This window comes from Ctenopharyngodon idella, chromosome 10 (assembly GCF_019924925.1).
Source record: "Ctenopharyngodon idella isolate HZGC_01 chromosome 10, HZGC01, whole genome shotgun sequence".
NCBI classification, from domain to species: Eukaryota; Metazoa; Chordata; class Actinopteri; order Cypriniformes; family Xenocyprididae; genus Ctenopharyngodon; species Ctenopharyngodon idella.
In genome coordinates, this window is record NC_067229.1 from 34,096,014 (window position 1) to 34,117,362 (window position 21,349).

The 21,349-nt window shown below is 34.8% G+C and overlaps 3 protein-coding genes and 1 long non-coding RNA gene across 8 annotated transcripts in view; 3 read left to right on the forward strand and 1 right to left on the reverse strand.

The window, feature by feature from the left end:
- The window catches only part of kdm6bb (lysine (K)-specific demethylase 6B, b), a 38,463-nt gene extending 32,917 nt beyond the window's left edge, over positions 1-5,546 (forward strand). For all 5 annotated transcript variants that reach the window (XM_051907978.1, XM_051907980.1, XM_051907983.1 and 2 more), the window contains one exon: positions 3,817-5,546. In XM_051907978.1, the coding sequence (XP_051763938.1) occupies positions 3,817-3,840 (24 nt within the window). In that variant the 3' untranslated portion in view covers positions 3,841-5,546. The remainder of the gene's footprint in view (positions 1-3,816) is intronic.
- Positions 4,196-14,045, reverse strand: LOC127520126 (uncharacterized). Its single transcript, XR_007932049.1, has 2 exons — positions 13,898-14,045; positions 4,196-5,859 (listed from the first exon to the last, which is right to left on the reverse strand). It is a non-coding gene; the product is annotated as an uncharacterized LOC127520126 (long non-coding RNA).
- Positions 8,214-14,842, forward strand: tmem88a (transmembrane protein 88 a). The gene is made up of 3 exons (XM_051907985.1): positions 8,214-8,582; positions 11,804-12,212; positions 13,933-14,842. Exons 2-3 carry the CDS (start codon positions 11,835-11,837, stop codon positions 14,212-14,214), a joined length of 660 nt encoding a protein of 219 aa, XP_051763945.1. The 5' UTR covers positions 8,214-8,582; positions 11,804-11,834; the 3' UTR covers positions 14,215-14,842.
- Positions 14,843-15,494: 652 nt separating this feature from the next.
- si:ch211-237l4.6 (uncharacterized protein LOC446130 homolog) lies at positions 15,495-20,186 on the forward strand. The gene is given in 3 exon segments (XM_051908346.1): positions 15,495-16,154; positions 16,157-16,268; positions 19,480-20,186. Coding segments are annotated over 3 exon segments (393 nt in total). The 5' UTR covers positions 15,495-16,028; the 3' UTR covers positions 19,635-20,186.
- Positions 20,187-21,349: the final 1,163 nt, after the last annotated feature.

The following is a 21,349-nucleotide window of genomic DNA, read 5'->3' on the forward strand; positions in this document are numbered from 1 at the left end:
CACGTAATTCTGACTTATAACTCACAATTCTAACTTTATATCACAATTCTGACTTTATATCACACAATTCTAACTTTATATCACACAATTCTGACTTTATATCACGCAATTCTGACTTATAACTCACGATTCTGGCTTTATATCACACAATTCTGACTTTATATCACGCAATTCTGACATATAACTCGCAATTCTGACTTTATATCACAGTTCTGACATAACTCACAATTCTGACTTTATATATGCAATTCTGACTTTATATCACGTAATTCTGACTTATAACTCACAATTCTAACTTTATATCACAATTCTGACTTTATATCATGCAATTCTGACTTTATATCACACAATTCTTACTTTATATCACGCAATTCTGACTTATAACTCACAATTCTAACTTTATATCACAATTCTGACTTTATATCACACAATTCTTACTTTATATCATGCAATTCTGACTTTATATCACACAATTCTTACTTTATATCAAGCAATTCTGACTTATAACTCACAATTCTGACTTTATATCACACAATTCTTACTTTATATCATGCAATTCTGACTTATAACTCTCAATTCTGACTTTATCACACAATTCTTACTTTATATCACACAATTCTGACTTAACTCACAATTCTAACTTTATATCACAATTCTGACTTTATATCACACAATTCTTACTTTATATCACGCAATTCTGACTTATAACTCTCAATTCTGACTTTATCACACAATTCTTACTTTATATCACGCAATTCTGACTTATAACTCACAATTCTGACTTTATATCACACAATTCTTACTTTATATCACGCAATTCTGACTTATAACTCACAATTCTGACTTTATATCACACAATTCTTACTTTATATCACGCAATTCTGACTTATAACTCACAGTTCTGACTTTATCACACAATTCTTACTTTATATCATGCAATTCTGACTTATAACTCACAATTCTGACTTTATATCACACAATTCTGACTTATAACTCACAATTCTAACTTTATATCACAATTCTAACTTTATATCACAATTCTGACTTTATATCACACAATTCTGACTTATAACTCGCAATTCTGACTTTATATCACACAATTCTGACTTATAACTCACAATTCTGACTTTATATCACGCAATTCTGACTTTATATCACGTAATTCTGACTTATAACTCAATTCTGACTTTATATCACGCAATTCTGAATTTATATCAAGCAATTCTGACTTATAACTCACAATTGACTTTATATATGCAATTCTGACTTTATATCACACAATTCTTACTTTATATCACGCACTTCTGACTTATAACTCACAATTCTGACTTTATATCACACAATTCTTACTTTATAACTCACAATTGTGAGTTTATATCTCGCAATTCTGAGGAAAAAAAAGTCAGAATTGTGAGATAAAAAGTCCCAATTAACTCACAATTCTGACTTTATATCACACAATTCTGACTTATAACTCACAATTCTAACTTTATATCACAATTCTGACTTTATATCACGCAATTCTGACTTATAACTCGCAATTCTGACTTTATATCACACAATTCTGACTTATAACTCACAATTCTGACTTTATATCACGCAATTCTGACTTTATATCACGCAATTCTGAATTTATATCAAGCAATTCTGACTTATAACTCACAATTGACTTTATATATGCAATTCTGACTTTATATCACACAATTCTTACTTTATATCACGCAATTCTGACTTATAACTCGCAATTCTGACTTTATATCACACAATTCTGACTTATAACTCACAATTCTGACTTTATATCACGCAATTCTGACTTTATATCACGCAATTCTGAATTTATATCAAGCAATTCTGACTTATAACTCACAATTCTGACTTTATATGCAATTCTGACTTTATATCACACAATTCTTACTTTATATCACGCAATTCTGACTTTATATGCAATTCTGACTTTATATCACACAATTCTGACTTTATATCACGCAATTCTGACTTTATATCACGCAATTCTGAATTTATATCACGCAATTCTGACTTATAACTCACAATTCTGACTTTATATATGCAATTCTGACTATATCGCATAATTCTTACTTTATATCACGCAATTCTGACTTATAACTCACAATTCTGACTTTATATCACACAATTCTTACTTTATATCACGCAATTCTGACTTATAACTCACAATTCTGACTTTATATCACGCAATTCTGACTTTATATCACACAATTCTTACTTTATATCACGCAATTCTGAATTTATATCACGCAATTCTGACTTATAACTCACAATTCTGACTTTATATATGCAATTCTGACTATATCGCATAATTCTTACTTTATATCACGCAATTCTGACTTATAACTCACAATTCTGACTTTATATCACGCAATTCTGACTTATAACTCACAATTCTGACTTTATATCACGCAATTCTGACTTATAACTCACAATTCTGACTTTATATATGCAATTCTGACTTTATATCACACAATTCTTACTTTATATCACGCAATTCTGACTTATAACTCGCAATTCTGACTTTATATCACACAATTCTGACTTATAACTCACAATTCTGACTTTATATCACGCAATTCTGACTTTATATCAAGCAATTCTGACTTATAACTCACAATTGACTTTATATATGCAATTCTGACTTTATATCACACAATTCTGACTTATAACTCACAATTCTGACTTTATATCACGCAATTCTGACTTATAACTCACAATTCTGACTTTATATATGCAATTCTGACTTTATATCACACAATTCTTACTTTATATAACACAATTCTGACTTATAACTCGCAATTCTTACTTTATATAACGCAATTCTGACTTATAACTCGCAATTCTGACTTTATATCACGCAATTCTTACTTTATAACTCACAATTGTGAGTTGATATCTTGCAATTCTGAGAAAAAAAAAGTCAGAATTGTGAGATAAAAAGTCCCAATTACGGATGGCGGAATCAAGCTTCCATAGGAATTAGATACTTGTTATAAAATTACAATTTTGATTACCCTTATTATCAATTCCATTGTGTGAATTTAATTATGACTTTAAACCATTCAAGCACAAGAAGACCCGCCACACTATAAAATACAATAAAATAACAAAAAAATTATGTAAAAATATTTTTATTAATTTGTAATATTTTTCTAAAATGTGACTTGGACTTGTTTAAAATAAAGTATATAATGATAGATATTTTTTATCTTATTTTGATTTTTAAAAATAGGCTTTATATTTGTTATGCATAATAGAATTTATAATTATTTATAATATTTTTGTGACATGACCTGGACATTTAAAATATCATATTAAAGTATCAACATGTAATGACATTTTTATTTATTTATTTTGTAAATAAGCTTCATTTTCAGTACGCAAAATAAAATGTACAATATTTTTTTAAAATGGACATAGACATATTAAAAATAAAATAAAAATATCATTAGATATTGTTATTTTTTAATAAATAAAAATGGACATCCTTTTCATGATGCAAACTGGAATTTATACTTTTTGTGAAATTTGACCTGGACATGTTTAAAATTAAAATAAAATAAAATAGATATTGCTTTTTTTTTTTTTCATTTTCGTTATGAAAAACAGAAATTATATTATGTTTGTGAAATGTGAATAAAATACAATAAAATAAAATAATCCATCATCAGATATCTGCTCTCTAGATATCAGCATTTTCACTGACCACTATGATACCATGTACATTTTACACATGTAAATTGAAATTATTTTCACAAAATTTCTAATGCACAAGTTTTCTCTTCCCAGGCTCCAGTTCCGTGCTGTAGGTGAACTTGATGTCTGAAACTACACAGCCATAACCAAATCTCCCACCCTCCTGCCCCAAATCAGCGGCACAAACCTTTCGTTCTCCTTTTTTTTTTTTACCAAAACCACTACTGCAGACTTAAAGAACAGCCAATCAAATCGCTGTTTACTTCACATTGTTTACAATACTATCAGCAGATGTCTCTCCAGCTCAGTCGTCTTCCCCTCAGCCAGCTACTGACGGGACATCTGATAGTTCTCATGTTCCTGATTATAGAATGACTAGAGTGGTGCTACATCATTGGACTTTAACAATAATGTGTAACTTGGCTATCAGGTCATCCATCCACAATGGATAACTGCTGTGATTCCTTTTAAAAAAAAAAAAAAAATTGTCAACTTGCCGAACATGTGCATTAATTCAGGTACTGATGTAGTTTACTTTTTTATGCAAATGGAAGACGATTTCACCGGTCCAGTTATTCTATGTCTCTGGTTTATCTGAGTGGTGCTTTGATACAACGTATATATAAGCAGGGGATTCATTTCTCTTAGAGCTGATGACCATTGCAGTGGCATTACATTTTTTTTTTCTGTTGTTTCGGTCGTGTCATATTTACTACAAGTCTGACCTTTGTAAATGGTATTTGCATATTTTACTGGGTGCTATTTTTTTAAGTTGTCAAAGGTTTTCAGAAAGAGAAAAAAAAAACTTTTTTAACAGTCTAGACTAACACCATTTGGGCCTTGTGATATGCATTTAGACAAAAGGTGATTTCATGGTATTTGATTAAGTAAATAATGACATTTTCTTAGAGCATTAAAATATCACGTGACGTACAGTATATGTAACAGTTATTCCAAAAAATACGGGTTTAATCTAAAACTTATTTGATTGCATTTGTCTGGAAAACCTTATGTGTGTTAAGTGAATCTTTTTTGTACAACTCAAAAAAAAAAAAATCATTCCTGCGAACTTGTGGCTTTTGAAGCATTTCTCGATTGATTTTATCCTTTTATTTGATTTTCTGAATATAAAAGTTTTTGAATCATAATTGCATTACTCTTTGTTTTGTTTTTTATTTATTTACTTGACTTTTCCTTTTGTATTTATTGATTGTTTGTGATGCTTCTCTTTTCGGAGACATATGTATTTTGTAAATCTTTCTGTTGTGCTGATGTGGTGAGGCTTACGGGGGAACGTCTGATTCAAAATGGTGCTGATCCCCCTCCCCCTCCCGGGTCTCTCTGTCTGTATAAATGATCTGTAGGTTTGAAAACATGAATTTAATCTCACAAGTTGGTGCTTAGAACAGAGTCAGTACACTTTTATGAACTGAATGTCTTTGTACTGTATATTTAACACATGAAATTTGTTTGCTTTACATGAGGTACAGGATATTGTGACACGTGTATGATTCCAGTCATTCTAGCTGTTATGATTATAATGACCTTTCTGATTTGTATCATTATTGATGAATTTCAGATTGTTGAGAGTTTTCAGATTTGCATTACATCGATACCTCTCCTCTCCGAGTTTGTTTTCAGGTTCATTGCCATTTTTGTTTGTTTTACTGTATAAAAAAAAAGAAAAAAAGAAAAGAAAATGAAAAAATAAAAGGAAAAATGTTAAGGATCTGAGCCAGACTTGTCTAAAACATTCTGTGATTTTTGTGTGTTATACCTGATATAATGATAACTATAAAAAATAAAACATTCTGATAAATTCCTATCTGTTTACGTGTCGTTATTTCTGGATTGTGTGTGGAAGTGTATTAGAGGAAGGTTACAGATTCACAGTCTCCTGTCTGTCTGTGGAGTGGAAGTGGAGGCCTGCAGAGGTCATGGGACAGGAGTAATGTTTCTGCGACACCTCAGCACTCTCTGCAGACTTTACTGCGGAAATCCTGGCTCCAAGGACAGGAAGACAGGTTTTCCTCTTTTATGACTCTCAGGATATATCTTGTTTTCCACCATCCCTCCACACTTAACTTGCATGTTTCACCAGCACCCCTTTTATCTCTCTCTCCTGATAATCCACTGCTGTGAATAAACAAATAAACAACTGTAAATAGTTTATTTACTTACAGATAAAGTCATCATCCTGTTTTCACTCCTATGAACTTAATATCTTATCCAGTTTATTTTATCACAGCTGGTGGGTCGTGACCTGAAAATGTTTTGCAGGTCTGTTCTGATAAAGTCAGACAGCTGGGAACAAAACAATGCTAAATACTAATTAGCATTAATAATTATAATAATGACAATAATAAAAGCAACTAACAATGTAATGGTGCATAGTTTGGATTTTTATATTTTTCTGCTAAACTGAATGCAAGTTTATTAACAACCAGGGCTTGACATTAACACCCGCCAACCTGCCAAATGCTGGTGGATTTCAGCAGTGGCGTGTAAAGCAGTCACTCCTTCTAGCCACTTTGATGGGTTGAATTTTATATATACATTTTTCAATTGTAGTCTTTTAAAAAGGCATCTGAAATAATAAACTAAGTGCAATGTAGTGTTGTCAAAAAAAAATATCGATTTTTCGATACATATCAATACTGAAATATCTGAAACACTTCTCTCATCTCTCCGACAGTAAGTTGACACACAAACCCGCGTCCCCTCACTCACTCGTTTCATTTGCTCCAGATGAATATTGTTGGTGTTACAGGGCTCGAATTTCGGCATGGGATTGCGCGTATTGCACATAATTTTACTCAGTTCTGCAGATTTTGTTCTCACACCCAAAGTGCACACACACCCATGGCTCTGCAGTGAGCAGGCTCTCGGAGAGTCTGCTGTCAAAAAGAGAATGCGACAGAGCTTGTAATAAAACAAGAATCAACATTGACTTGGCTTTTCGGAGATGGCAAGAACTTGAAATGTTGTAAAAGCGACACAGAGGTGGTGTTTTTATTACTCAGCAGGTGAGTACGGTATTTTACTGAAGACAAATTGCCAAATGTAGCTCTCTAACAAAGTTCATTGTAAAGAATTACCTATTGTGAAGGGTCATTTCATTATGGTTGTTGCAGCGCTTTGCTGGCATTTTTTTTTTTTTTAAGAAAATACCATGTCTATTAATGGGTATAACTACATTAACTTCTTCAGCTAGCCAGCTTGAGATCCTTTCCATCTAAACTGTTTATCTCTCTTAAGTTTAGTAATGAATGTTTTATGAGCAGTAGGATAACAGTATTCATCCACGCAGTCACACAGAGGCCCAAAGCACAACCAAAACAAACTTTGACACACTCATCTCTTACTGATAACAGAATACTTCCTGATTATAACATTGAAACATGCATTTTCTGCGAAGCTGCATTTACAATATGTAACTTTTTTGTTGTTGTTATTTTTGTACACTAAACAATTTAGATTTTAGGCCAACAATTTAGATTATTTGATTTGGGCCCAGAAGAAAAAACCTCCAGTATCTTACTAAAAAACAAAGCCAATCTACATGCCCTCTGCTGAAATCTCCAGAAAACAACCTCACGGAGCCCTGTGTCCTGACAGCTCTGACACATCCTGAGAGATACTGAACAGACATGAACTCCCCTCACTGTAGCTGAACTAAACGTCAGGTGGGAAACATCTTACAAAGGGCCAACTGTTTTAGAGAGCCCTCAGTGGTTTTAGACATAAGTTTAAGCCTTTACTAACTTTTATTTAACATTTTTTTTGTACTGTTACTCGATAGAAATAGTCTTATTAATCTTTTTCTGTGCCACTGGGAGTTTCCCCGATCTTTTTCATTTTTCAGTTTTTTTTATATGCCCTTTAATCATGTTATATATTTTCCTCAGGATATCAAGAGTCCTTTTATTGTGCTTAATATGTGTTATCTTAGACCAGAGGGTCTGATTCTTTTCTAAGAGTGTGATGAAAATACAAAAGTCGTGATGTAAGAACCAGGGTTATGTAACGGGCAGAGTTTTTTCTTTTGAAAGTGAACAGATTCAGTCATTCAAGCTGTCCATTTACTCACAATACCAATTATTGCATTAAGAAACTGCAGAAATGTGTTCTTTAGGAAACTGTGTTAAATTATAAAATGTCAGTTTTGTATGACGTGCTTCTAAAGATCTTTTCAGTGGTCTTCAATCCACAAATAAAAATTAATTGTATCAGAAAAAAGCACAGACTGTCATGGCATGAAGTTGTAAGTAAAACAAATAACTTCAAATAAAAAATAGTTAACAATTTCTGAGTGAGAAAATTGTTTTAAAGTAAATCCAACACCAACACTCTTTTAAAGAGTGTGTAAATCCAAAGGGAGTCCAGGTCATAGATCTTCTCATTGGGCAAAAAAAAAAAGAAACCTACTCCTGGATAAGACTACGCCCCCCACCCAACACCCCAAACTCATAAATGCCCCAGCCAGAGCAGCTTGGGGCCAAAAAGAGAAGTGGGAGTGGAGAGATATAACTGAGTTACCAAGGCAGGACATCTTCGTCAAAGGAAGGAAAGAGTGGAGCAGGAAAGGAGGAAAAGAAAGGGCTGAAATAGAGGAGTGACCATTCCATAGAGATCAGTTTCACACAGAGCCAGCGGAGATACTACAGGTGGACATGAAAACTAGATGAATATAACAAATAATAAACATCATAGACCTATATAATCGTCTCAGCCAGTCTGAAGGATCTGTCTATACTTCATTGAGGAAAGAAAATTATATAATAAGTAAAGGGAAAAGTTTCTCTGCAGGAGAAAAGGTTGTTTTTTAGGGAACGGACGACCTTCTCTATTACACTAATGTAAGTATAGAAGATTTTGGACTTTGTATTGTGTTTGAACTTATGCAAATAGCACGTTTCATGATTTTTATGCAATTTTTTTTTAATATCTATGGTTTATTTATGTACGCGTATTTAAATATGCAAATATATAACGTGGATTTTTGATCATTCAGGCTTTGGATAAATAGAACACTAAGGAATTTCAGTATTATACATTAAGACATGGTTTCTTTGACCCATATTAAATATTTATATATTTACATTTAATCATTTAGGAGCCACATTTATCCAAAGCGGGAAAAAAATAAAAATGGTCTCAATCTAATAAGTGTTTTCAATACACTAATTCTAACCAGTGCAACTCATAGATTAGCTCAGTTTATGCTCCGTTCTTTTTTCCTGCCATATCTATTGACTTTAATTCCCTAAAGACTGTCTATGTCCTGTCAAAATCCCCTTGATATATTTTGTGGAATTTCCTGATATCGGAACGCTGAATCAGAATGTTAGATTAGTAATGGTGGTGATTTAATATTGGCAAATGTTCAAATTCTTGTACTAAAATCACTAAAATAAAATGAAAATATAAATAAAATATTTTAATATGCTAATAAAATACATATGAATTAATAAATAATCAAATAAAATATTAAAATAATTCACCACCATCACTTTGGATAATACCATGTGCAGAATTAATAAATGTATAAAGAATATAAATGAGTCTTTCAGTAATTATTGTCACTTATTAAAAAATACAAGTGATTTATAGGCCATTAAAGACTTCCTCAAGGTCACAAAAAATTGCTCTTATAAGAGTTTAAAAGGTGATCGTGTGGGAAAGGTTTTTAAATCAAGGTCTCGATAACATCTGAACTATTAATGGCAGAGTGATATCATACTTGTATTCACTAAAAATTGGGCCCACTCCAAATAAACAAGGTTAAGCAGAAGACTTATTCCTAGAAAGAATAAGCAAGCATGTGACCTCAGAGTTCTGAAGTCACAATCTAAAACACTTATGTGAGAACATAATGATATAGCTTAGATCATGATGATCTGAGCTCTAACATCAGTCATCAATGCTACTACTACTCAATATGTATTTTTGATCAAAGGGACCAAACAGTATAAATCAAGGTAAAATTAATATTTTCCTGACATTCACTTGCTTAAATGATCACTGTGAATCTGTAACAAGCTGTTAAGGGCTCTTTATGACTGTTTCTTTAGGATGTTGCTCGTTTGGCGTTCCGCTGTTTTATAGTATTTGTGATCTTGTCAGCATTCAGGGTTTCCTGATGAGCCCATTCCAAAGTTATTGTTTTGTACTTTTTGGTCATCCTGGAGATCAGGGTGGGGTCAGCGGCTTCATTTCCTGATCTTCAGTGTTAGTTATCCCCATTTTCTTTCTCTATATTTCACAAGAACTTTTTAGAGAAATACAATCCACACTTTTTAAACAGTTTACACCAACAAAATCACCTTTAAATGAATATTTTTGATTTAATGCAGGTTAAGCTTAATCGACGGCACTTATAATGTTGATAACTACAAAAATTAATTTCCACTTTTTTTTTCTTTTTTTTTTAAAGAGAGCAAAGGTATAGGTTAGTGTGAGGCACTTATAATGAAAGTGAATGGGGCCAATTCATAAATGTTAAAATACTCACTGTTTCAACAGTATAGCCACAGGACATAAACACTAACCCTCGGTTTCACAGACAAGGCTTAAGTTTAGTCTCAGACTAAAATTCATGTTTGAGCTGTTTTAACTGAAAGCAACTTGCTAACAAATCTTAAAATATGTCAGTGCCATTGTTTTGACTCAAGATGCACACCGTAATGTTTTTTTCTAAGGCACTTTTATAAAAGCTACTTAAATGCCCTAATTGAACTAAGGCCTAATCCTGGCTTAATCTAAGCCCTGTCTGTGAAACCGGGCCTTTGTGTGTTAACATGATTTTAGCATGAAAAATCACTTGCTAACCTATTCCTGTGTAAAGTTATATCCAGTTTTACAACTTCACTGGCACCACCATGACAAGGCAACACAAACTCTAAAATGACTGTAAAAATGATTTAAACAGCTTTACAGCTTAAATAATCATTTTTAACAGAAGAATTAATTACCAGCTTCACATTTCTGCTTATAAATCCTCCAAAAACTGGCCCCATTTACTTTCATTAATTGTAAGTGTTTCACTATTATCTTGATTTTTGCTTTTTTATAGCAAAAATTTGTTTGTGGTAATCAACATTATGTTACAAAATAGCTACTGTCATTTGAGCTTGAGGGTTAGTTCACCCAAAAATGAAAATGTTGTCATTAATTACTCACCCTCATGTCGTTCCACACCCTTAAGACTTTCGTTCATCTTTAGAACACAAATTAAGATCTTTTTGATAAAATCTGAGAGATGTCTGTCCCTCCATAGACAGCTACACGACTACCACTTTGACGCTTCAAAAAATTAATTAAGAGATCGTAAAACTAATCCATATGAATTGAGTGGTTTAGTCCAAATTTTCTGAAGAGACACGTCGCTTTATATGATGAACAGATTGAATTTAAGCTTTTATTCATAAACATAACAAACACACAAACATAAGCAAAAGCTCAACCGAACCTGCTTCACATGCAAGAACAAACCTCTTGCAGAAGCTTGAACGTGCTGCGTAACATGAGAATGAACCTCATTGGTTCTTGCATATTAAGCAAACATGCTTGAGTTTCCGTTTACCACAACTGATGTGTGAGTTGATGAATGTTTATATGTGAATAAAAGCCTAAATTCAATGTTCATCATATAAAGCGATCATGTCGCTTCAGAAAATTTGGACTAAACTGCTCAATTCATATGGATTAGTTTTACGATCTCTTTTCAACTTTTTCAAGCTTAAAAGTTTCAGTTGCATAGCTGTGTATGGAGGGACAGAAAGCTCTTAGATTTCATCAAAAAGATCTTCATTTGTGTTCCAAGATGAACGAAAGTCTTACGGGTTTGGAGAGACATAAGGGTAAGTAATTAATGACAGAATTTTCATTTTTGGGTGAACTAACCCTTTAACTTGTGTTGAACCTGGAATATTCCTTTAATAGTCATTTCATTGCTGTTGACTTAGGCATGACTTAAAAGGCTATTGACAATGTTTGTGGCCAGTCATTAAATACTGTGCAATTATTAGCCAATACCCCTTAATTAATGATCTGTCTGTCTGTCTGTCTGTCTATCTAGACACAAACTGGACTATCATACTAACAGACCGATGAACGGCAAGATGAGTCTTTCCCGTAATGGTACCTTGGAGAAACCCGCCTCTCTGCAGTCCCCCACAGATCGGGGGGAGTCCGAATCACTTCACCCGCGTCTCCATCACACCGGTTCCATCTCCTCCAGTACTCCAGCTAACATGTCCAACTCAGGTGTAGTGGTTCCTCCTCCGTACTCAGTAGCAGGCAGTGCAGTGAACGACTCTCCCCTGGAGCTGAGAGGCTCTTTGGACTGTTGGGCCTGTTCTGTTCTGGTTACAGCACAGAATCTGATCATTGCCGCACTCAATGTAGGTTTGGCTGCCTTTATCTTCGGCCTCATCCTGTTGCCATCGCTCGTCATGGTTGTTTTTGGCTTCCTCTGCCATTCAACGGTAATTTTTTAAAAACTTTTTTTTAAAGTCAATATCAAATCAAAATGGCCCCTATTTGCTTTAATAATGAACATTAATAGTCTAACTGTACATGGTTCACCAGTGCATGTTAATCCAAATTTTTTAAAAAAGAGTAAGATTTGACCAAAAGAAACTACACTATAGTTTAAAAATTTGAGGCAAGTAAGATTATTTTATTGGGTTAGTTCACCCAAAAATGGAATTTCTGTGATTAATTACTCACCCTTATATCATTCCAAACCCGTAAGACCTTCGTTCATCTTCAGAACACAAATGTAGATATTTTTGATGAAATCTGAGAGGTTTCTGAACCACACATAGGCAGCAACACCATTGCACCTTTCAAGGCCCAGAAAGGTAGTAAAGACATTAATAAAATAGTCCATGTAACTACAGTGGTTCAACCTTAATGATATGAAGTGATAAGAACACATTTTGTGCGCAAAAACAAAACAAAAATAACAACTTTATTCAACAATTTCTTCTCTTCCCTGTCAGTCTCCTACGCTGTTGACACAGTAAACACAGTGCAGCACTTCTAGGTTCTACGTCAGAACGCCGACTCAGTATTGGCCGATGCTGTTCACGTGAGCACCATGACACCTGCCTGTGATGCTGACACAGGAGCCAGCCAATAATGAGCCGACGTTCTGGCGTTGGAACAATATGAGGGTGAGTAATTAATGACAGAAATTTCATTTTTGGGTGAACTAACCCTTTAATGTTTTTGAAAGAAGTCTCTTATGCTCACCAACGGCTGTATTTATTTGGTCAAACATACAGTAGAACAGTACTACTATTGTGAAATATTGCTACAATTTAAAATAAGTGTTTTTGATTTTAATATTTTTAAAATGTAATTTATTCCTGTGATGCAAAGCTGAATTTTCAGCATCATTACTCCAGTCTTCAGTGTCCAGAAATCGTTCTAATATGCTGATTTGCTGTTCTAGAAAGAGTATTATCAGTGTTGAAATTGGTTGTGCTGCTTAATATTATTTTTATGGAAACTGCATTTTATTTTCATCATGATTCAGAAGAGTTCAAAAGAACAGCATTTATATGAAATGGAAATATTTTGTAACATTATAAATGTCTTTACCGTCATTTTGATCAATTTAATAAGTCCTTGATGAAAGTTGTTCAAAAAAAAAAGAAAGAAAGAAAGAAAGAAAGAGAAAATACTGACCGAAATACTGACTGAAATTTATGATATAATTATTACATTTTAATTTTTTTTTTCTGTACTTGTCCTCACAAACTGAAATTTCACCCCAAATTACAACTCTCTCCCCCCAAAGGAAATTAAAACATTTAGATTGCTCTAACGTCATCCAAACACTGATGACTAAACTTCCCAGAGTTCAGTGCAACTAATACAAACCACCTGGGTGAGCAGAGGAAATAAACTCTTTCACATAATCCTCTCTTATCATTTCGCTGAATCAGTGATCAGTTAACTGTCTCCAACTGAGCTGTCTCAGCCAACTCCCACTGCCTCACCATATGTGAATGTTTTTTTTTTTTTTTTTTTTTTTTTTTAAATTAATTATCGCAGGTCAGTGTAATAATGCTCTTATCTGATTTGACAATATATTACAAGCATAATTTGTACAGTACTTTGCCAAATTTCAGTCACCTCCCTTTATTTCTTGCTAACTTACTCTTTTCCTTGCATTCCTCTCCATTTGTTCCAAAGGTTCAGCGCCACGGTACTTCCGTCTACTGCTCGGATCTCTTGGACGATGGGGGTTGTGTGGCTTTGCTGGTGGTGGGGTTCCTGCTGCTGGCTCCACTACTGGTTCTGGCTCTGGCTGCTTACTGCAGGATGGCACGCCACCTCCAGCTGGGCTTGTGTTTCATCCCATATAGTCGTGCCGTCTACAAGAACCTGCCTGCATCACGTCATCGAGGCCTGGGGGGCTGCTGTGGCCAGCAGGGGGCAGGAGAGAGCGAGGGAAAGGGAAGCGTGTGGGTTTGAGCAGCCTGATGAAGCCTGGTGAATTTAATGTGAATTGCTATAGTAATAGGTCACATTACAGAACCCAAATACAATACCAAACAGATGTCAATACAAGCAGTGCCATGTTCTCAGCAGTTTTGTTGAATTAATTTTTTTTACAAACTGTGCATTTATTCAGTGTCCGTCCCTTTTTAAGTGATGTTTTCAGTCCTTTTTTTTAACTGGCTCAACCTATACCATGGTGAAAAAAAGTGGAACTATTTTTTTTTTTTTTTTTTTTTACAAATGTTTAATGTTTCTTTGTAACATGTTTTTGCATTTTTAGTAGGCCAATTTTAGTGAATTTTCGTACATTTAACAATAAACTATGAAGTCTTTTAAAAAAAAAAAAAAAAAAAAAACGTTTTTATTAGGCTACTGTACAAACACCTCTTACTACTTGTAAAATAAATAAAACATTCCCAAGATAAAATATCAAAAATGATCAATGTGTGACAAGCTATTTAGCAATTTTGAGTGCGGCTGATATGCTCCCATTATCTCATTACACAATCACACACATTTTTTATGCACTTGCAATGAATTGTATTTAAGGTAAAGCTGCTGTAAATTATTTCTGTGGCACTAAACAAAATTACAAAAATAATTTGCCTATATTTTTATATATATATTCTGGAAAACAAATACATGGTGCTTGACTGTGCAAAACCTACCATGATGCTAAATGTTGTGGGGCGTTAAAGGGTTAGTTCACCCAAAAATTAAATTTCTGTCATTAATTACTCACCCTCATGTTGTTCCACGCCCGTAAGACCTTCGTTCATCTTCAGAACACAAATAAAGATATTTTTGATGAAATCTAAGGGTATCTGATCCACACATAGACCTTGTTTACGTCCGAATTATTGGCCGGATCCTGTGTCAGCATCACATGCATGCGTTGTGCTGCTCACTTGTTCAGCTTCGGCCAATACTGAGCTGGCGTTCTGACGTAAACAAGGAAGACTGCACTGAGTTCACTACATATGACAACGGTTCAAATTGTTAAATAAAGTCGTTATTTTTGTTTTGTTTTTGCGCACAAAAAGTACTCTCGTTGCTTCATAATATTAAAGTTAAAACCACTGTAGTTACGTTGACTATTTTAACCATGTTTTCAACTACCTTTCTGTACGTCAAAAAGTGCAATGACGTTGCTGCCTATGTGTGGATCAGATACCCTCGGATTTCATCAAAAATATCTTAATTTGTTTTCTGAAGATGAACGAAGATCTTACAAGTGTGGAACGACATGAGGGTGAGTAATTAATGACAGAAACTTCGTTTTTGGGTGAACTAACCCTCTAAGTTATTGCTGCTCTGAATGTTTTTATAGCTATGCAGTTGATAGAATGCAGTTGATCTGTGTGGTTAGTGCTTTATGGCTGTTTCTCAAATAGCCTACTCCTTTTCCAAGTTTACAGTCAAACTCAAGTAGTCCCGCTCCAAACTCAAGCCAAATTGTCTCCAAATTTTCTGATTGGCTAAAAGGAGCAGGCCGCGATGAATTTTCCATCAACAGCGGTTTTGCACTATTAATTACAACAATAGAACATAATAGAGTTCTCAGACATCTATTTCCGTGATATGCTATCTTGTCAGACACTATATGAGTAAAAAAAAAATCTATTGCCATTAACATGATTTATGCGTTTATTGAATGCATTATTAAGAAGGTTTGCTATGGCAGATTCTTGAGAAAAAAAAATGTACTCAGTCACTTCTGAGGTCAGAAGCTTTTGTTGTGGCTTGCAGGATTAGTTATTTAAAGCCTCGGCCGGTGGAAATTTCCCATGGCGTTCCGCGCACGCTCAATCAAAGCTTTAATACGCAACCGAGGTAACGGAACAGAGGGGCAGATAGAGTCAGTACAGCATCATCAGACAGTATCCGTCGGGAATGCGACCTGCTTGCTGCCCTAACACGATCTCTGTAGGGACCAGCACGAGCACAATCTCATGGAGCCAGAGTTTCAAACGAAGCAAATCCTTCAGATCACTGGATAAGACGCGCGCCACTTTGTTTCTCCACAGGTAAGTTTGTAACTGTTTAAGGTACTGTTTAAAGTGTCTGAAACTGGAATGTGTGACGTAGGCAGTGTTTTGATAAAACAACTTTTTAACGTATGCAGTATGCAGAAATATTTAGTGTGCTTGACATAATAATAGACCTATTTTACTTAATATAAGGTTCTATGCTCAATAGATACTTTAACGTGCACATTTATCATGTTACCTAAAATGTATTTATTTATAAAATATTATAATAAAATATTATTTTTTAGAAGCCTTTCATATTTTACTAATTTGTACGCTATAAACAATGTGTTTCCCTCAACCATGGGCTCATGTTTAGTTTAACTCATCTGATCTGTGATGTGTGTTTGCGTGCAACGCGCGCCAAGTCGCTCTAGTTTGATTTTCTTAAATGAGGGATTAACCTCTCCTCGGTAGAGTTTTATGTAAGATATAAGATACCTTTCGTAGAACGACAAAGTATCTTTATCGTGCGTCTACAGGCTGTAGGTCCGGTGCTCAAGAGACTTGAGGGTCAAAGGGTCTTGGGTAGTTTCTAACTGCTGATGTCAGGGACTCCAATATATTTATATTATATTATACCCTAAAACAGGGACCCCAAAATATTATACACTATATATACAGGTGCTGGTCATATAATTAGAAAATCATCAAAAAGTTCATTTTTTTATTATAAATTATTTTTAAAAATGAAACTTTCATATATTCTAGATTCCCTACATGTAAAGTAAAACATTTCAAAAGTTTTTTTTTTTTAAATTTGATGATTAGAGCGTACAGCTCATGAAAGTCCAAAATCCAGTATTTCAAAATATTAGAATATTTCCTAAGATCAATCAAAAAATGGATTTGCAAAACAGAAAAGTTCAAGTTCTTTAAAGTATGTTCTTTTGTGCACTCAATACTTGATCGGCAGGACATATTACAGCAAATGACTTGCTCCTAGCACAAATTACTGCATCAGTGAAGTGTGGCATGGAAGTGATCAGCCTGTGGCACTGCTGAGGCACTATTGAGCCTTCAGATCATCTGTATATTGTTGGATCGACTGTTTCTCATCTTTCTCTTGAAAATATCCCATAGATTCAGGTCAGGCATGTTGGCTGACCAATAAAGCACAGTAATATCATGGTCAGCAAACCACTTGGAAGTGGTTTTTGCACTGTGGGCAGGTGCTAAAGTCCTGCTGGAAAAGGAAATCAGCATCTCCATAAAGCTTGTCAGCAGATGGAAGCATAAAGTGCTCCAAAATCTCCTGGAAGATGGCTGCATTGACTTTGCACTTGATAAAACACAATGGACCAACACCAGCAGACGTCACGGCCCCCCCAAATCATTATTGACTTCAGAAACTTCACACTAGACTTCAAGCAGCTTGGATTCTGTGCCTCTCCAGTCTTCCTTCAGACTCTGGGACCATGATTTCAACATGAAATGCAAAATTTACTTTTATCTGAAAAGAGGACTTTCGACCACTGTTCACTGTCCAGTTCTTTTTCTCCTTAGCCCAGGTAAGATGCTTCTGACGTTGTCTCTGGTTCAGAAGTGGCTTGGTAGTCCTTTTCCTGAAGATGTCTGAGTGTGGTGACTCTTGATGCGCTGACTCCGGCTTCATTCTACTCATTGTGAAGCTCTCCCAAGTGTTTGAATTGGCTTTACTTGACAGTATTCTCAAGCTTGCGGTCATCCCTGTTGCTTGTGCACCTTTGCCTACCCAATTTCTTCCTTCCAGTCAACTTTGCATTTAATATGCTTTGATATACACTCTGTAAACAGCCACCCCATTCAGTAATGACCTTCTGTGACTTACTCTCTTTGTGGAGGGTGTCAATGATTGTCTCCTGGACCATTGCCAAGTCAGCAGTCTTCCCCATTAGTGGGGTTTCAAAGAACAAAAGATACCCGGAATTTATACTGTAGGGATGGTCATTTAATGAAACTCAAATGTAAATATTCTAATATTTTGAGATACTGGATTTTGGACTTTCATTAGCTGTACGCTCTAATCAACAAATTTAAAAAAAAAAAAAAACTTTTGAAATGTTTTACTTTACATGTAGGGAATCTAGAATATATGAATGTTTCATTTTTTAAAATAATTTACAATAAAAAAATGAACTTTTTCACGATATTCTAATTATATGACCAGCACCTGTATATATATATATATATATATATATATATATATATATGTATGTATATATGTGTTGGGGTCCCTGACATCAGCCAAGACCCTTTGACCCTTGAGTCCGTTGAGCACCGGACCTACAGCCTGTAAACCTATGTGTGTGTGTGTGTGTGTGTGTATATATATATATATATATATATATATAATATTTTTGGGTCCCTTCATTCAAAGGGTCTTGTTTGACCCTCAAGTCCCTTGAGCACCGGACCTACAGCCTGTAGACGTGTATATATATAATATATATATATATATATATATCGCAGCACACTTTATTTCTTTATTTTACTAGTGGTATTCCTTTGTAAATACAATACATTTGTCACATCTGGAACGTTTTAATGATTTACAGCTTACAAAATAAATCATAGTCCCATTCTGCTAAATAAACGGGTGGTGCTGCTCATTATTTACGTAACATAAGTGTTCTGTTATTATATAGCGGTTCTCTTCCTGTAGTTAAGATTTATGTGTTACACTGACGTTGTGGCTAATTGTGGAGTCAGAGCTGGTTGTTCTTGTTCGGGTGTTCCAGCCCTCCGAAGTGGGCCAGGGAACACAACTGTGTGCCCCGCTCAAATGATATAGTACTGTGTAGTACAAGCCTCAGACATGACTGAGGATTAATCCTCTCAGGATGAATGAGCTCTTTGTTTCTTTGAGCCATTATTAGCAGTCTCCTGCTTTCACCTCTCAGCTAATGTTCCGGTCAGAGAATCGAGATAAGCTTGAAGAAACAAACACAATGGCATTGAAACTCCATGTTCTTCTGTCAGTAGACCTTTCACATTTTTCTCTCTCTCCAGATCTCTAAATTGGGCAAGCCATGGGTAAGAAAGTGTTGCAGTGTTTTCCCTGGTACAAACGCTGTAAAGACCGCGGTAAAAGCAGGCTGTGCCCTCCTCCGCCTGGTAAGTTCCCTTGTTAACCAAATTTTGTCCTGATATCCTGCTAATGAAGTTATAAGTCAAACCGTCTTTCAATACTTGATATTGTAGATTCATTTTCTCTCTGTGTTCACAGTGCCATCTGTTGAGGTGCAACCTGGCTTCTCTCCGACAGTCTCCTGGGGTTACGACGGAGAGGAAAGCGCCACACGTCCCGTCTATTTTTCCCACAAAGCACGGGTAGTTTATCGCCACCAGATGGATGGCAATATTATCGATGCCACCTGCTGACCTCTGGGCTCCTTTCCCAGAATTCCTTGCCTTGTACCTGTAGACCTCCAGAACAGTGTAGAGGAGCATCTACTAGACTGTTCCGTCGTGTGTAATTAAACTAAATCTTTTGTATTTAGTAAAGATGTCACAGTGTTTCCTCTGGTTCCTCCATCCTCTTGCCAGACCTGGCATTCACCTGTTCTTGTACTTACTGTGTTGAAATGAAATGAAATGTTTCAAGGGAGACAGAGTGCTGCAGGCCACATGGAATGTAAAAAACAGGGATTGAGCTGGATGTTGTATGTTGTATACAATGTATGTGCATTTTGTCATCCATATCTGGTCCTGGATGCATGATTTCCTGTTGTTGTTTTTTTAGACAAACCACAATTGGTTTTTCAGAGGTTCATGAATGCATTCAGGAAAAAGATAACATTTTGTACTAATCACTGGAATTCTAATCTAAAATGTATGTATGTTTAGTAAATATGATTATATATTTTGTCTCTTGTTCTCTGATTCTGTTAAAGGAGATTGAGTCTTGCAATAAAATAGTTTATAGTAAATACATTTTTATTGGTAATTTTTGTCATTTTTATTTAAATGTTTAAGATTTAGCTGCTCCATGTCAACATTTCTCGCTCGTTGTGACAACTAACCTATGCCACTCCCACACCATGTATCAAAGCAGCAACTTTTCCAGGGATGGTCTTATTATAGGGAGATATAAGAAGGTCTGTGGCTCTACCATTGGAAAAATCGTAACGGTTAACTTGGATCCCGTGTGCCTTGATAACCAATTACATTACAGCCTTGACATCATTGAATTTTGTTGAGTTTGCCACAGTCAGTCACTGTTTGAGGATACCATAGAAATTAATGAGAAGTGCCGTAAACTGAATCATACCTGTCATGCAATTTTCTGTGACCTCTTATAAAACAGCATTTTTTCAGTGTAAACGCTAAAAATAGATCAATCCAAAACAAATGTTTAAGCCCAAACATGTTGAAGATTAGCTGACGATAAGCTATTTCCTCACAAAAGCGGTTTATTCAGCGTAGTGATCTCCTCCATTGACATCCACTCAAAAAAAAAAACCTCTTGTCTCCTTCTCTGCGTTAGCGTTAGCAGCAGGCGTTACATTTTTTCAGCTAAGGTCGCAGGCTTGCCTTCAAGTGACATATGTACTGCATGTGATTTCACGCAAAAAACCATCCCGACAGGAAAAAATATAAACGCTCATAATAGGCTTACCATAGTGAACCTGGGTATGACAAAACACGTTTTGGAATAAGGATTGTATTGATGTATTGATTCATTATTTAAATTTAGTTTATTTTGAACAAAAAAAGTCTAATAGTGTACCTTTAACTGTGCAGTTTAGCCAGATCAAACAAACTCAAAACATTTAAAAATGTTGTGCAAACAAACATTTAAAATAACTGTTACAATTTTACGTTTAAAACAAGATAAAACATGAAAGTTGACAGACTTTGTGATTCCCCCATTTTACTTTCAAGTCTGAGGGTGTTTTGCTACTTACATAGATATGCAAAGGACTAAATCAGCCATAAAATAGTGACTGGTGAGTATTAACTTTTAACTTACAGTAAGACATTATTTGTTTAACCTGTCAGGTCAGTGCTTCAAAATAAAAGCTCTCTGACAACAACAACAACAACAACAACAAATTATTATTTTATAAATAATAATAATAATTTGAACTTTTTAA

Bases quoted from the DNA above. Each gene is read 5' to 3' on its own strand.
- tmem88a (XM_051907985.1), top strand. From the start codon at position 11,835: ATGAACGGCAAGATGAGTCTTTCCCGTAATGGTACCTTGGAGAAACCC. The intron at 12,213-13,932 runs GTAATTTTTTAA...TTTGTTCCAAAG, and splicing joins GCTTCCTCTGCCATTCAACG to GTTCAGCGCCACGGTACTTC.